This window comes from Cavia porcellus, unplaced genomic scaffold (genome assembly GCF_034190915.1).
Source record: "Cavia porcellus strain 051 isolate PalLab524CR breed Dunkin Hartley unplaced genomic scaffold, mCavPor4.1 scaffold_1, whole genome shotgun sequence".
NCBI lineage: Eukaryota > Metazoa > Chordata > Mammalia > Rodentia > Caviidae > Cavia > Cavia porcellus.
The window spans coordinates 14161874-14173926 of record NW_026947484.1 but is presented as its reverse complement, the minus strand read 5'-3'; the positions used below and the strand labels follow the sequence as shown (position 1 = coordinate 14173926).

At 47.5% G+C, this 12053-nt stretch overlaps 3 protein-coding genes across 25 annotated transcripts in view; 2 read left to right on the top strand and 1 right to left on the bottom strand.

Annotated features, from left to right (window-relative positions):
• Positions 1-4802, top strand: part of Rnf25 (ring finger protein 25) — a 9740-nt gene extending 4938 nt beyond the window's left edge. The window contains exons 8-10 of the mRNA XM_003464010.5: positions 1935-2027; positions 2306-2440; positions 2620-4802. Coding sequence (XP_003464058.1) covers positions 1935-2027; positions 2306-2440; positions 2620-3213 — 822 coding nt within the window. The 3' untranslated portion in view covers positions 3214-4802. The remainder of the gene's footprint in view (positions 1-1934; positions 2028-2305; positions 2441-2619) is intronic.
• On the bottom strand, positions 3901-8022 carry LOC100714176 (mitochondrial chaperone BCS1). 16 transcript variants are annotated; one of them, XM_013146207.2, is made up of 9 exons: positions 7840-8022; positions 6905-6975; positions 5940-6308; positions 5695-5834; positions 5332-5526; positions 5045-5108; positions 4633-4802; positions 4330-4447; positions 3901-4209 (listed from the first exon to the last, which is right to left on the bottom strand). In XM_013146207.2, exons 3-9 carry the CDS (start codon positions 6257-6259, stop codon positions 3960-3962), a joined length of 1257 nt encoding a protein of 418 aa, XP_013001661.2. In that variant the 5' UTR covers positions 6260-6308; positions 6905-6975; positions 7840-8022; the 3' UTR covers positions 3901-3959. The 16 variants fall into 16 exon arrangements, with proteins under 16 accessions (XP_013001661.2, XP_013001659.2, XP_013001660.2 ...); XM_013146205.2 differs by lacking the exon at positions 7840-8022 and adding an exon at positions 7584-7833; XM_013146206.2 differs by lacking the exon at positions 7840-8022 and adding an exon at positions 7589-7833.
• The window catches only part of Znf142 (zinc finger protein 142), a 17275-nt gene continuing 13243 nt past the window's right edge, over positions 8022-12053 (top strand). For 5 of the 8 annotated variants that reach the window (XR_010046291.1, XM_063245041.1, XM_063245026.1 and 2 more), the window contains exons 1-2: positions 8078-8208; positions 10816-10989. Coding sequence is in view for 6 of the 8 variants with exons in the window: in XM_063245041.1 (XP_063101111.1) it covers positions 8091-8208; positions 10816-10989 (292 nt within the window). In the remaining 2 variants the exon portion in view is untranslated. Of the gene's footprint in view, positions 8209-8241; positions 8610-10693; positions 10990-12053 lie in introns of those variants that run through there. The other 3 variants (XM_003464012.5, XM_005001067.4, XM_063245047.1) reach the window with 3 other exon arrangements.

Sequence of the window (12053 nt, the reverse complement as noted above, 5' to 3'; positions counted from 1 at the left end):
TTTTAGAGTCAGATATCTTTGAGATGAATGAATATCACCTCTGTCCATAAAGAAAAGGGTACTCTTGTGTACAGGTTCAAGGGGAGATCAAAATATGTGGTGAATATTTAAAAACACTACAGTAAACGATACATTATCTTTAATTCCCAGAAAATACTCCCCCTTACTTTGGACACACTTGTCCCATTGTTCTTGCCAATTTCTGAGGCTTTTCGGAAGTCATTTTGTGTCTTTAAGAGGAATAATAAAGAATAAAGTGAATGTTCAGGCTATGTGCTATCCAGCAGAAAGGCAGGCTGGTAAAAAGGTGATGTCATCTACTTTATTTACTTATTTATCTTTGAGACAGGGTTTCACTGTGTAGTTCAGACTGGCCTCAAACTCAGTGATCCTCTTCCCTCTGCCTTAGAGTGCTGGGATTATAGGTGTGTGCCATGATGCTGAGCCTTATCTACTTTGTTCGCCATTGTCTAGCATTCTATGACTTTGAGCTTTTCCCCAGAATAAAAGCAACCATGAAAAGTAGACATTTTGAGTCAATCCAGGATATGAAGGCATCCATGATAGCAACTAAAGACATTTGTGAACGAGTACTTCCAGATCTGCTTCAGAAAGTGGCAAGAGGATTTCCTGCCTCCTTGTATTCCAGTTCCAAGGGCTGAGGACTGAATCGATCATGAAGATTGTAGGCACATTAGGAGGGTTCCTTATGCTTTTCAAGCTGACTCATATTCATACTGATTTGATGGTGAGCTGGGCCACACTGCCCTGTCTCTAGAACTGACTTCTTTAACTTCATTTATCTTCTAACTTTCTGTGGCATACAGGTTCACGAACAATTAGGTACTTTTGTTGAAATTTGAATCACATATGATTTGGTGTATTTAGATTTTAATGTGCACATTACTATGACATGCTAAGTCAAAAATTTCCAGTAAGCTTTGTGATGAAGAGAATAGCCGTAAACACAAAAGTAAAATGGGACAGATGTACTCTATGTCAGGTAAAATTGAATACCCAGGAGTCTTTCCAGGAGTGTCATGTCACGGCAGTTGTCCCTGTTAAACTATACAGATTTTACTCCTTCCTGTTCTGTAGAAGGATTAAACTATAAATTCTGGATCATGAAGTGTCCTTACCAACTCTGGTGATCAGGGTGCTTAAAGATTTCACTTCTTAGATATTAGACAGATGCCCATGGGGATCATCTCTGACCATTTTCAACATGACCTTTTAAAATGAAAAACTTGCCATTCTTGTAAAATAACTGTTTCTTCACTACTGTTTCAGAAATAATTGTGTTTCAAAAAATACACAAAAGCAAAAGAATAATCACTAGACAGAAGTAGTGCTGTTGATATTTTGGTATGTAACCTTCCAGATTTTTATATGCATATCTATACTTTTAAATTTTTTATGAAAGTGAAGTCATCCTTGTCTACTTAAAACCAGCTTGTTTCATATTATTTCCCTGTGTCATTAAATAATTACCCCCTGCCCCACAAAAAAAGAAAAAAAGAAAAACTTGCCATTCTATCCACGTTTATAAAGTCTTTGGGTGGAAAAATGGCTTCTTCCAGATTTTAACTTTGTGATAAGTGCAATTTTAAATAAATGGTCTTAGAATTCTTTAAAAAAAAAAAAATGGCAAGAATGCATGTGTTTAGAGCAACAGAATATTTCAAGTGGGATTAATGACACTGTGTCTCCTCCTGTGATAATTTTTTTTACTTATTCATTTTATTTGTTTATTTATTTATTGTCACATCACACACACATTGCCTGCAGTTTCCAAGGGTCCCCAGACTTCGGCTTTGTCATCTCCTCCATCCTCCCTCACTGCTGAACAGATAGGCCTATGCCCTTCAGTCCCAACGCTCTGCAAATCAGGATGGCTGCCAGAGCGCAAGGTGTGATTTCTCCTCTTGTTTTAGACGGCAATCGGTGTGCAGTGTCCAGTATGCAGAGAGCCACTCGTGTATGATCTTGAGTCACTGAAAGCAGCCCCTGAACCCCAGCAGCCCATGGTAAGGAGATTCCTTTCTTATCTGAGCCAGGATTAATGGTGTTCTCTAAGGTGGGAAGAATGGCATCTGGTCCCACTTAATGGGATCTCTAGAATTGGGCTTGACATGCCTAGACCTGTCCACCAAGCCACAGCCCCACTGAGGCCTTGACTTTGAGGCAAAAAACCAAGCACCTTGGGCTGCTCTCCATAGGCACTCCTAGAAGCATAGGGGTTCGAGTCTGCCACCTTCTGGTTTTTTTTTTCCCCCTCCCTGCCATTTTGCTTCCTTCTCTCCAGGAGCTGTATCAACCCAGTGCAGAAAGCTTGCGCCAGCAGGAGGAGCTCAAGCGACTCTACCAGAAGCAACAGGCGCGGGGCGGCATCATTGACCTTGAGGCCGAGCGGAAGCGGTATTTCATCAGCCTTCAGCAGGTGAGGGAAGCTTCCCACTTGCCCTCTACCACCACTAACTTCCTACAAATGCCATTCTGCCATGTCTTTGTTCTACCCAGAAGGTTACAGGCTGATGGTGGTTAACTGTCGTAGGAGAGGGGCCTGCAGTTCTCATCCTTGAGGATCTGCACCTCCCTCAGTATATCTTTTCTCTCCAGGCTTCTGCCCCTCTGGAACCCGAGGCAGCTGTAGATGTCTCCAGAGGATCCCACCCACCACCTAATGCCCTTGCCACAGAACAGTCTACTTTCCCAGCTGCCCAGCCCACCCTGCCAGTCCCTTTGCCTGTGGCCACCCAGTACACATGTGAAAAGAAACCAGGGACTGGGCCAAATCAGCAGAAGTTGGGTGAGAACAAAAAAGCCATGCTAGATCCACCCCGGGCCAGTCAAGGGCCCTGGCGACAGCCCAGTCAGAGGCACCTAAAGGGAGGGGAGTTCTCTGTTCTCAGAGGTACCAGTGACACCCAAGAACTGCCACTTCCTGAGAGGCCCCTCAAGGAGCCTGTCGACCTTAATCTGGAATCACAGAATCCAGTGGTTGAAGGTTCCACCCAAGAAAAAGGACCTGGCGGCTGGCAGGGCCCTCCACCCCACAGGACGAGAGACTGCACTCGCTGGGGGCGCTCTAAAGGCCGGACACCAGGCTCTTCCTACCCCCGCCTGCCTCGGGGCCAGGGAGCATACCGGCCTGGCACTCGGTCTGCTCCTCGGAGGGAACCACTAGGTCTGGAATCTGAGGATGGTTCCTAGCAGTACTGTAGGGGGGACAGGGAGTTGGGGCTGGGAGGGGGACAATAAAGACATTTGGCCTTGTTTGCCTTTCTTTGCTTAGTAGTTCCTAGCTTGTGAGGTTTGTCCCTCTTTTTGCATTGGCATGATTGGGGTATGGCAGAGTAACCCCCTTTCATCCTTTAGTCCATTCCCCCAAGTGATCAAGGCAAAAAGGGCTTTGACTTTTCCAGTAGTGTAATGAGTTTCTGGAAAAACAGGTGGGAGGCTGATGAAACAACATAATCCTTAAAGAGGCAAAAGTGTAGAGCCCAGTGGGTGTATCCTCACATTTATACACTTCTTTTACTTGGTGGATTGAACTCAAGGCCTTTGCAGTTGGCTGCGTCCCTGACACCCTGCTTCCAAACCCTCAGCTTCTTTTTTTGAGAAAGTGTTCCACTGAGTTGCCCAGGCAAACCTTGAAGTTGGCATTCTCTTGACTCAGCCTCCCAGAGTGCTGGGATTACAGGCGTACATCTCCATACCTGGCTGCACATGTTTCTAAGGTGCCATTAGACACCTTCAGTCTAGGGTCTCTTCCTCCCCTCTGCCACAGGCTGTGCCATCATCTGTACAGGTGGTGGCATGACTGACCCTTCTCACCATCTGTGATTGCAGCCTCTGCAGTCACAGCACAGCAAGGGAAGAAGGGAAGTCAGACCAAGGCAGAGTGGCAAGTATTTATTGATTTCTTCAGAAAGGAGAGCTGAGCATGGCCTGGCCATTTACCTCAGGGACTCAGCATTATGAATTGCCCCTGCAGGGTCATTTTTATACAGCATGAAGTAGCCCTGCACCTGGGCAGGACTAATCTGGGTTGTAGCTTGAAGGACACGTTCTGCAAAAGTCTCAGCCAAGGAAGGTGCTTGCCCCGGATAGAACCTCTGGAACATCTGTACCAGCTGCCAGTGTGAGCAGTAGCCCACGTACTCCTTCATATCTACTCGCCCAGGGCGTATCAGGGCAGGGTCCAGCCTAGGAGGAGAAATACAGTTACAAGCAACAGCCCCGATGGCACCCCCCAAAACAATGATCACTTCTACCTCCTGATACTCCCAAGATGCAAAGCGACTGGAGTCTTGCCTCACTCCTTACCTGTCAACATGGTTCGTGGTCATGAACACAATGCGTGCCTCGGTAGACGCCACACCATCCAATGCATTGAGCAGCCCACTGAAAGTGAGACGACCTAGACCTTGGTACTTCACAGGGTCTGGAGGAAGACAGGAGAAGCTGAGTGCTTACAGCACTGCTCAGAATGAACATGGTCGCCCTACTCCACCGTGCCTTACACTGGCAACCCAAGTGTCCTCCATCAACCTTCTGGATTTTAACTCTCCTCCTGTCCTCATTTAGAACTCCTTACCCCCCACCCCCACCCCCAGCACGTTCACTTACTCTCTGCAGCCAGGTCTCGACTGAGAAAAGCGGCATCCACATCTTCCAGTAGCACCAGGCTCTGCTGCGGGGCCACACTCAGCAGGTGGTTGAGCCGGTCATCAGACAGGCTAGAGTCCGTGAGACTCAGCAGACAGATGCTGTGTTCCAGTTCTCCAGCCAGGGCTGTGCTGTGGACCATGGTATGGCAAGAGGTAGCAGACAACCTGGGACTCTTCTTGAGCCTAGCTGTGTTTTGTCCCAGTCCTGGGAAGTGTGTCTTAAAGGGCCTGGCTTGCCCACAACCCACCCAGTGTTCTGTGTGTCTTATGTTTGTCTTGGTACCCCAGATTCATTTCCCTCTCCAATCCCATCAGCTCACTTTTGTCACAAAAGCTAAGTCTCACAGTTGAAAGAAATTTCGACTACTCACATAAAACTGCTCTTCCCACAGCCAGGAGGCCCGTAAAGCAGATAGCCACGTCTGTAGGGAATCCCTAGGGATACAGTCAGGAAAAACAAGACCTAAAATTACTCTGCCCCCGTATCCACATTCATCCCCAGCCCTGGCCTATACTGGCCTGGTGACTTCTGAAATTGTCTACATAGGCAATTTTTCTTTCCCCGTCACCAGTGGTGACTGTGAATTGGGCCAGAGACCACTCCCTCTCTGCTGAAACAGTAATAGTCAAAAGCAGCCCAGCCCAGCCCGTTTCTCACCTCTGTCAGTATACCATTTAGGGTTATCAATGAATTCCCGAATGTCTCTGACAATTCGATCGGCCAGACCCTGCTGTAGAACTACAGAACTCAGGGGCCGCCGTCGGCGTGGATAGCCAAAGAGCCGCCATTCGGAGCCCACAGCTGTGTACATCACTGTCTTCCCTTCCTCCTGTTGCAAGGCTAGCGCTCGAGCTGGGAGGGGAGAGATGCGACAAAGCCAGTAATTTTGTTCACCACTGTTGACTCTTCACCAAAATGGGCTCAAATCCCCTTATTTCTCCTCTCCAAACTGTCCTTCCTCTGCCGTCCAGAGTTTCCATCCCTGTTTCCCCTCTAAAGCCTTCTGATGCTCTCCCACACCTTCCTCCAGAAGGTTGAAGAAAACCTTGCGGTCAGTGCCCAGGGCTGTGAAGGTGACTGATTCCCAAGGGGTGCCAGTCTGTAAGTCTATCATCTGCATCTCTCGGCTTCGTTCCACCCGGATCCACCTCCCCTGATACCTGAGTAAGAATGGTCAAACCAATAAGTGAACGAGAATGTGACACAACCAGGTCTCTCCATTCTCCTGTCCTATTCTCACAGCCCTCCCTGGCTCCCAGCCTTACCAGATGAAGTGATTCCCAGGGCTGGGAACAAACTCAAACTTGGTAGATATGCGGCCACTCTCATGCTGGAGGTACGAAGTCTCCACACTGAGGTGCTGAGTACGGGTACTGTGTCGGGTAAGCCAGCTAAGCAACCAAGCATAGCTCCTGTCTCGAGCAGGCACTTCCAGTGTAATCATGTAATGGCGCCGAAACGCTACCAGTCCCAGTTGGGCACCCTTTCGGGCCAGGGCTAGGGCTGTGCCCACACCCACTAGCCCAAATCCAGCCCCAAAATAGGGATTGTCCTTCAGGGCTAGAACAAAGTCTGAAAGTGGCATCTTGAAAGGGAAACACCAAAGCTTATAGGCTGAGAAGCATTATCAAAACCTGGGGAGTGGACAGCAGTAGAGATGGGACAAAGTACAAGTTTAGTTTAGAAACTGGAACCTACCCTATGTCCCTATCCTTGTCCCACTCCCTGCTTTAATATCCTCCTTCCGAAGGGCAGGGCTGGTGTTGGAATACAAGGGCCAACACTTCAGGCCCTTCATCCCATTCTGCCCTTCACCAGCCTACTCATACCTCAGTTTCCTAGCAGAGGAATGTGTTTGAAGACTCCTTAAATCTAAGAGAGCAATATAACTGGCTTCACATCATGGTAACAGATGGACAGTATCTGTGAACCCTGGGGCCAGCTGAGATGGTAAAAGGCCCACTGGCTAGAGTTAGCAGGGGTGGCCCTTCCCTCCATCTGTAGGTGACCACATGTCCTTCAAATATTCTGTCCCTTATACACCCAATTCCTACTGTCCTGTTTACAGTATATCCCTGACTTAAGAACATTCAAATTGCAAACTTTCAGATATGAATGGACCTCACACTAGGAACATTCAGATGCAACCAAATCTCAGAAGTAGCTCGCACACCTGCCGGACATGGTCACATAGGTGCTATCGTGCTTACTGCACGGTGCAATTCTGTACCTTAGTACAATGCTCAGTCAGAGTCCACGATGTCTGGAAGCAAGAGGAAAAGCAGTAGTGATGGGAGGGGTCTGTAGGAAGCACAAAGCAATGTACATTGTATATTTGTGTCACGGATGTATAAGACTCGTGTCAGACTTTGGAATGAATTTAACTTAGGAACGGTCTCTAGGTTCAGTACTCATTCCTAAATCGGGGACTTACTATGATTATCACCTCCCACCTAAACTGTCTCTTTAAATTTTAATTACTGCCACAGCATTTTAGTGAATCTTCAGCTCTTATATCACTAAACACCTATACAGAAATCTAAAGGATCAACTTCAATTTATATCAATCCCTTCTCCAGTCTCCCAGCCGACCCTAAACTATTCAAACTCCTCAGCCTGGTACTCGAGGGCCTCTACAACAAGGCGCCAACCTGTGTTTCATGGCTTAGCTCCTAATAACGCCCCCCACACACACACACAAACAGGCAAAACACCTCCCACCTCCTTCTTCTCGCAGTTCTCTCTGCCCAGAATGCCCGTTCTTTATTCTTTGCATTCTTCCCATGTATTTCCTCCACAGAGCCTTTCCTAAATTCAACCCCAAAAGACATGCTAGGTCCCACTTGCAACAAGAAGACCCGTAGAGATAGGACAGAAACTGTTTCTAGCATATCGCTGCGACAGCCCACCTCACCCATCCGCGCCATTCCGGCCAGCGCCTGGCACGAAGGGCAGTGAATTCACAAGCAGTGACTTCGGCTGAGGTTCGGAGATCTGGGATCCAGAATTCCAAAACACCTACGCATGCACAGAAGGCTACCGACAAAGCTCCTCTCTTCCCCAGTCTTCTCCGGACATCCTAAAGGCCCTTCAGAACCCGTTCTATATAGTGTCCCACGCTCCTAAGAACATGGTTTGCAGCGCTCAGTCACCCCACCCCCTTACCGCTGTGGCTCTCTGGCCCTCCAACTCGATGGTTTCACCCCTCGGCCCCAGAGTGAAGCGCCGCTCGGCCCGCCCCCTAATATCTCTCCGTACTTCCCTCCACGCCCACCAGGAAGACCATGCCACTCTGCCCCGCAACTCTCGATGTTCCTCCTTGCGCTCCAGGGTTACAGGAGGGAGAAGGATGACGGAGAGGGGGAAAAAAAATAGTAGAATATCCTTCGGCTGACTAGGGGAAGTGTGGGCTCTATATGCCGGATGTTCTAGAGACGGACGGGCCCGGAGCGGTCGCACAAAAGCAGCCCTGGGAGGCCGCTCCAGCCGCTGTCAACCATAGAGATGTGACTCCAGCTGGCCCTGTCGCCGGAGGTGAGTGAGCTGCCGCGGGGCGTGAACTGAGAGGAAGTGGGGGTGGAGCGAGCTCGAGGCAAAAAGTTACTCGAGCCCGGGGATGAGGGTGGGCCTGGGCGGCGGGAACCAGTGGGACTAGGTGCTGCCGGGAGCAGGCCTGCGAGCGGCGGCCCAGCGCCTGTCAGTGGCCGCCCGCGCCTCAGTCGCTTCACCGCGCCGGACCCCGCCCGGGTCCCCGCCGCTTCCCTCTGGACCGTAATCATGACGCACCGCCCCCCGAAGGCTACAAAATGCCTTTCCCGTTTGCTGGCTGTGATCCTGCAGCCTGACATTGTGGACGCTGTCATCGCCTCCACTTTACAGATAGAAAAGCTGAGGCCCGGAGAAGCGTAGCGAGTGTGTCAATCCGAGGCCACGCGGTGAGTCGGAGTCAGAGGCAGGTGGCAATCCGGGAGGCTGGAATCATTGTTTCCCAGGCCTTCCCTGTCCCCTACTTCACCCTTCCTCTTCCTCGCTGCCCTTGCCGCAAGAATGGGCGCCTTTTCTCTTTAGAGGCCGCCGCTCGCCTTCTTGCAGGGGAGGTCTCGGGCTGCAGGGCGCTGCGTCCCCCGCGGCTCCGGAGCTCCCTCGGAGCCGGGAGGTCCCCAAGCCGCGGTAACGGGCAGTAAGTGGGGGCTGCAACTTCCAGCGTCCCTCAGGCTCTTTCTTGCTTCCTGAATCCTGCAATCCGCTGTTTTTTGTTGGTTAGTTTTGGTTGTGGATTTTTGTTACTTTGCTTTGGTTTTGGTTTTGGCTTTTTTTTTTTTTTTTTTTTTTTTTTTTGCGACAGGGTCTTGCTACGTAGTTGAGGTTGGCCTTGAACTGACCATGTAGCCTACCTAGGCTGGGGGCTGGGGATTTAGCTCAGTGGCATAAGCGCCTGCCTTGCAAGCAGGCAGTCGTGAGTTCAATCCCTGGTACCGATAAAAACGAAAAAGACAAAAAAAAAAAAAAAAAAAAAAAAAAAAAGAGCCTACCTAGGCTGGCTTCAAACTCGTGGCAATCCTCCTGCCTCACCCTGTGAGTACTGGCATTACAAACATGCACCACCAAGAGCATCCAACTGATCCACTAGGTTTTTTTCTTTTTTGTGTCAGACCTCATGCTTGCCAGGCAGGCACTGTGTTGCTGAGCTATATCCCCGACCCTGATCTGCTGTTTTAAGTAGAAAGATTCTGGAGAATAGGAAATATCAGTTCACACCTGTAATCTCTGCGACTCAGTTTCATGAAGTCATTATTGCCATTCAAATTAATTATGCAGTTTAAACGCATTTTATTTTTATTTTTTATTTTTTTGTCTTTTTCCTTTTTATCGGTACCGGGGATCGAACTCACGACTGCCTGCTTGCAAGGCAGGCGCTTATGCCGCTGAGCTAAACCCCCAGCCCCCCGCTGAGCTAAACCCCCAGCCCCAGTTTAAACGCATTTTAGCCATGTGTAGCTGGACACGCAGTTTAATTCTTACTCATTTCTCTCTTATGCTGCAGTTTGAGGCGTTTATATATAATGACCGAGATTTCTCCAGATGTGACAATTTACTGCATATCAGTTGGTTATACCCTATACCTTGGTACCAGATCCCTGGCATTATGCTGCTGCAGCTCTGTGTTTACTAGTTCTTCACTAGAATTCCTTTATGTTCATGGAAGTGATAATGTCAAGTAAATTACCCAGAGAGCTCCACATCTAGGAGAGAAACTCATAGGTAAACAGGAATGCAGTGTCACACACTGGGGCTGGGGCTATGGTACAATGCCACCAGGACTCTCGAAAAGAGAAAGAAAGCCTGCATGGTGGAAATAACATTTGTGCAGCTGCTTATAGTTAGGGATTGGTTGCCAGACAAGAGAGAGAGGGGTGAACCAGCAAGAGGCAAAAGGGAACAAGGGTGTGTAACTAAAGGAGGATGGTGAGTCTGGAGAGATGAAGATGTGTCTGGAAACCTCAGTGGAAGCCAAGTGGCAGTTGGAATGGCCTTATACCACCACTGAGGAACAGGGAGTTTGCCAAGTAGTAAAGGGAACTTTGAGATCCTTGGACCCCACCAAATTTTGATGTAGATTAAAAAAATTGAAAGGTCGGGTGTAGTATACTTACAAGACTGAGACAAGAGGATTGCCATGAGTTCGAGGCGAGTCTGGGCTACGTAGTGAGTTCAAGACCAGCCTCAACTATATAGTGAGACTATATATAGTCTCAACTATATAGTGAGACTCTGTCTCAAAAAAAAAAAATCAAGATGAGCGTATTTAATGATTTGACCAAGGCTGTTTAGTAGTGAGAAATAATCTGCGGTCTTTAATATGTTGATTCTTTCCCAATATTAACCCTTTTTAAATTTATTCTCATTTATTCTCTTTGTTCCAAACATTCTGCCATTCAAGGAAATGTCTTAGTGGGTAGGCACTGAGTGTGTATTGTGTACTAACCGTATTTTGGTTTTATTCTGCTTGGCTTGTCAGTATTTAAGAAGCCGTGGCACATAGGTCAGTAGTGATGGCAGACACTGTCTTGGACTCACAGCCAGTCAACAGCACTGGAGAGATGGATGGACTATGTCCTGAGCTATTGCTGATCCCCCCAGCTCTCTCTGACCGTGGAATCCTGGGGCCCATCCCAAGTACCTGTCCTTCTGGGGACTCTGAGCCAGGTTGCCTGCTGGTAGAAGCCACAGCTACTGAAGGCCCAGGAAATATGGAGATCATTGTGGAAACAGTACCTGGAACCTTAACCTCAGGAGCTCCTGGAGAGAGCCCAGGTATGTAGTTTCCTAGCGGGCCAGTGGGACAAGTGGCCCTGAGGTTTTGGATGTGCTAGTTTTGATCCTTCTGTATGAATGTGATGAGAACACAAGCTCATATGCTATTTTTATACTTTGAAATGTAATTGGGTTTACAGTTGGTATATGTTGATGGAAAGCTGGCAAAGTAGTATATAACTGTGTACCAAGCATTCGACAAAGCCTGTCCTACAAGTAGAAGGAAAAAAATCTACATGTAATTCATTAAAAAATAAAATCAGTGATAGTCCATTAAATAATAAATGTAGTCAATGGACATTTGCTCAATCTTACAACAATAAATTCCAGGGGTTTAGCTCAGCGGCATAAGCACCTGCCTTGCAAGCAGGCAGTCGTGAGTTCGATCCCTGGTACCGATAAAAAGGAAAAAGACCAAAAAAATAAAATAAAAAAATAGCCATGTGATACGGTTTTTCTCAGCTTTGGCAAAAAGTAAATACTTAAAAAATAATACCTAGTATTATTAGTAAGCCTGTGAGGAAATATACTGTCTTATAACTTGTGAACAATATTTAGTAACAAACTATTGAAAATTAGTTTAAGCCAGGTTTGGTGGCATACATCTGTAATCCCAGTACTCAAGAGGCTGAGGGAGGAGGATCGCCACAGATTCCAGGCCAGCCAGTGGTACATCATGAGTTCAAAGCCAAAAAATAAAAAAGAAACAAACTCAAAAAAATAAAAAGAAACAAACAAAAAAAAGCTGGGTGACTGTAATCAGAGCACTGGAGAGGCTAAGGCAGGATTGTTGGAGAGGATTGTTGCAAGTTCAAGACCAGCCTGGGTTACACAGTGAACTCAAGGCCAATTGAACTGCATAGTGATACACTGTCTCAAAAAGACCAAAAAAAAAAAAAAAAAAAAAAAAAAAAAAATCAGTTTAATTACATAGCTAATGTTACAGTATATGTACTCCAACCCAGCAATTTCACTCTAGGGATCTGTGGTAGAGAAAGGTACACATGCACACAGAGAAGGGAATGAATAGAACAGTTTTATTTGTAATGGTTAGAAATGTTTCA

Excerpts from the sequence above, each read along its gene's own strand:
- LOC100714176 (XM_013146207.2), bottom strand. The coding sequence starts at position 6,259 with ATGCCACTTTCAGACTTTGTTCTAGCCCTGAAGGACAATCCCTATTTT. Across the intron at positions 4,448-4,632 it reads TCGAGACCTGGCTGCAGAGA|ACCCTGTGAAGTACCAAGGT; the intron begins GTAAGTGAACGT and ends GTCTTCCTCCAG. Across the intron at positions 4,210-4,329 it reads ACCACGAACCATGTTGACAG|GCTGGACCCTGCCCTGATAC; the intron begins GTAAGGAGTGAG and ends TTCTCCTCCTAG.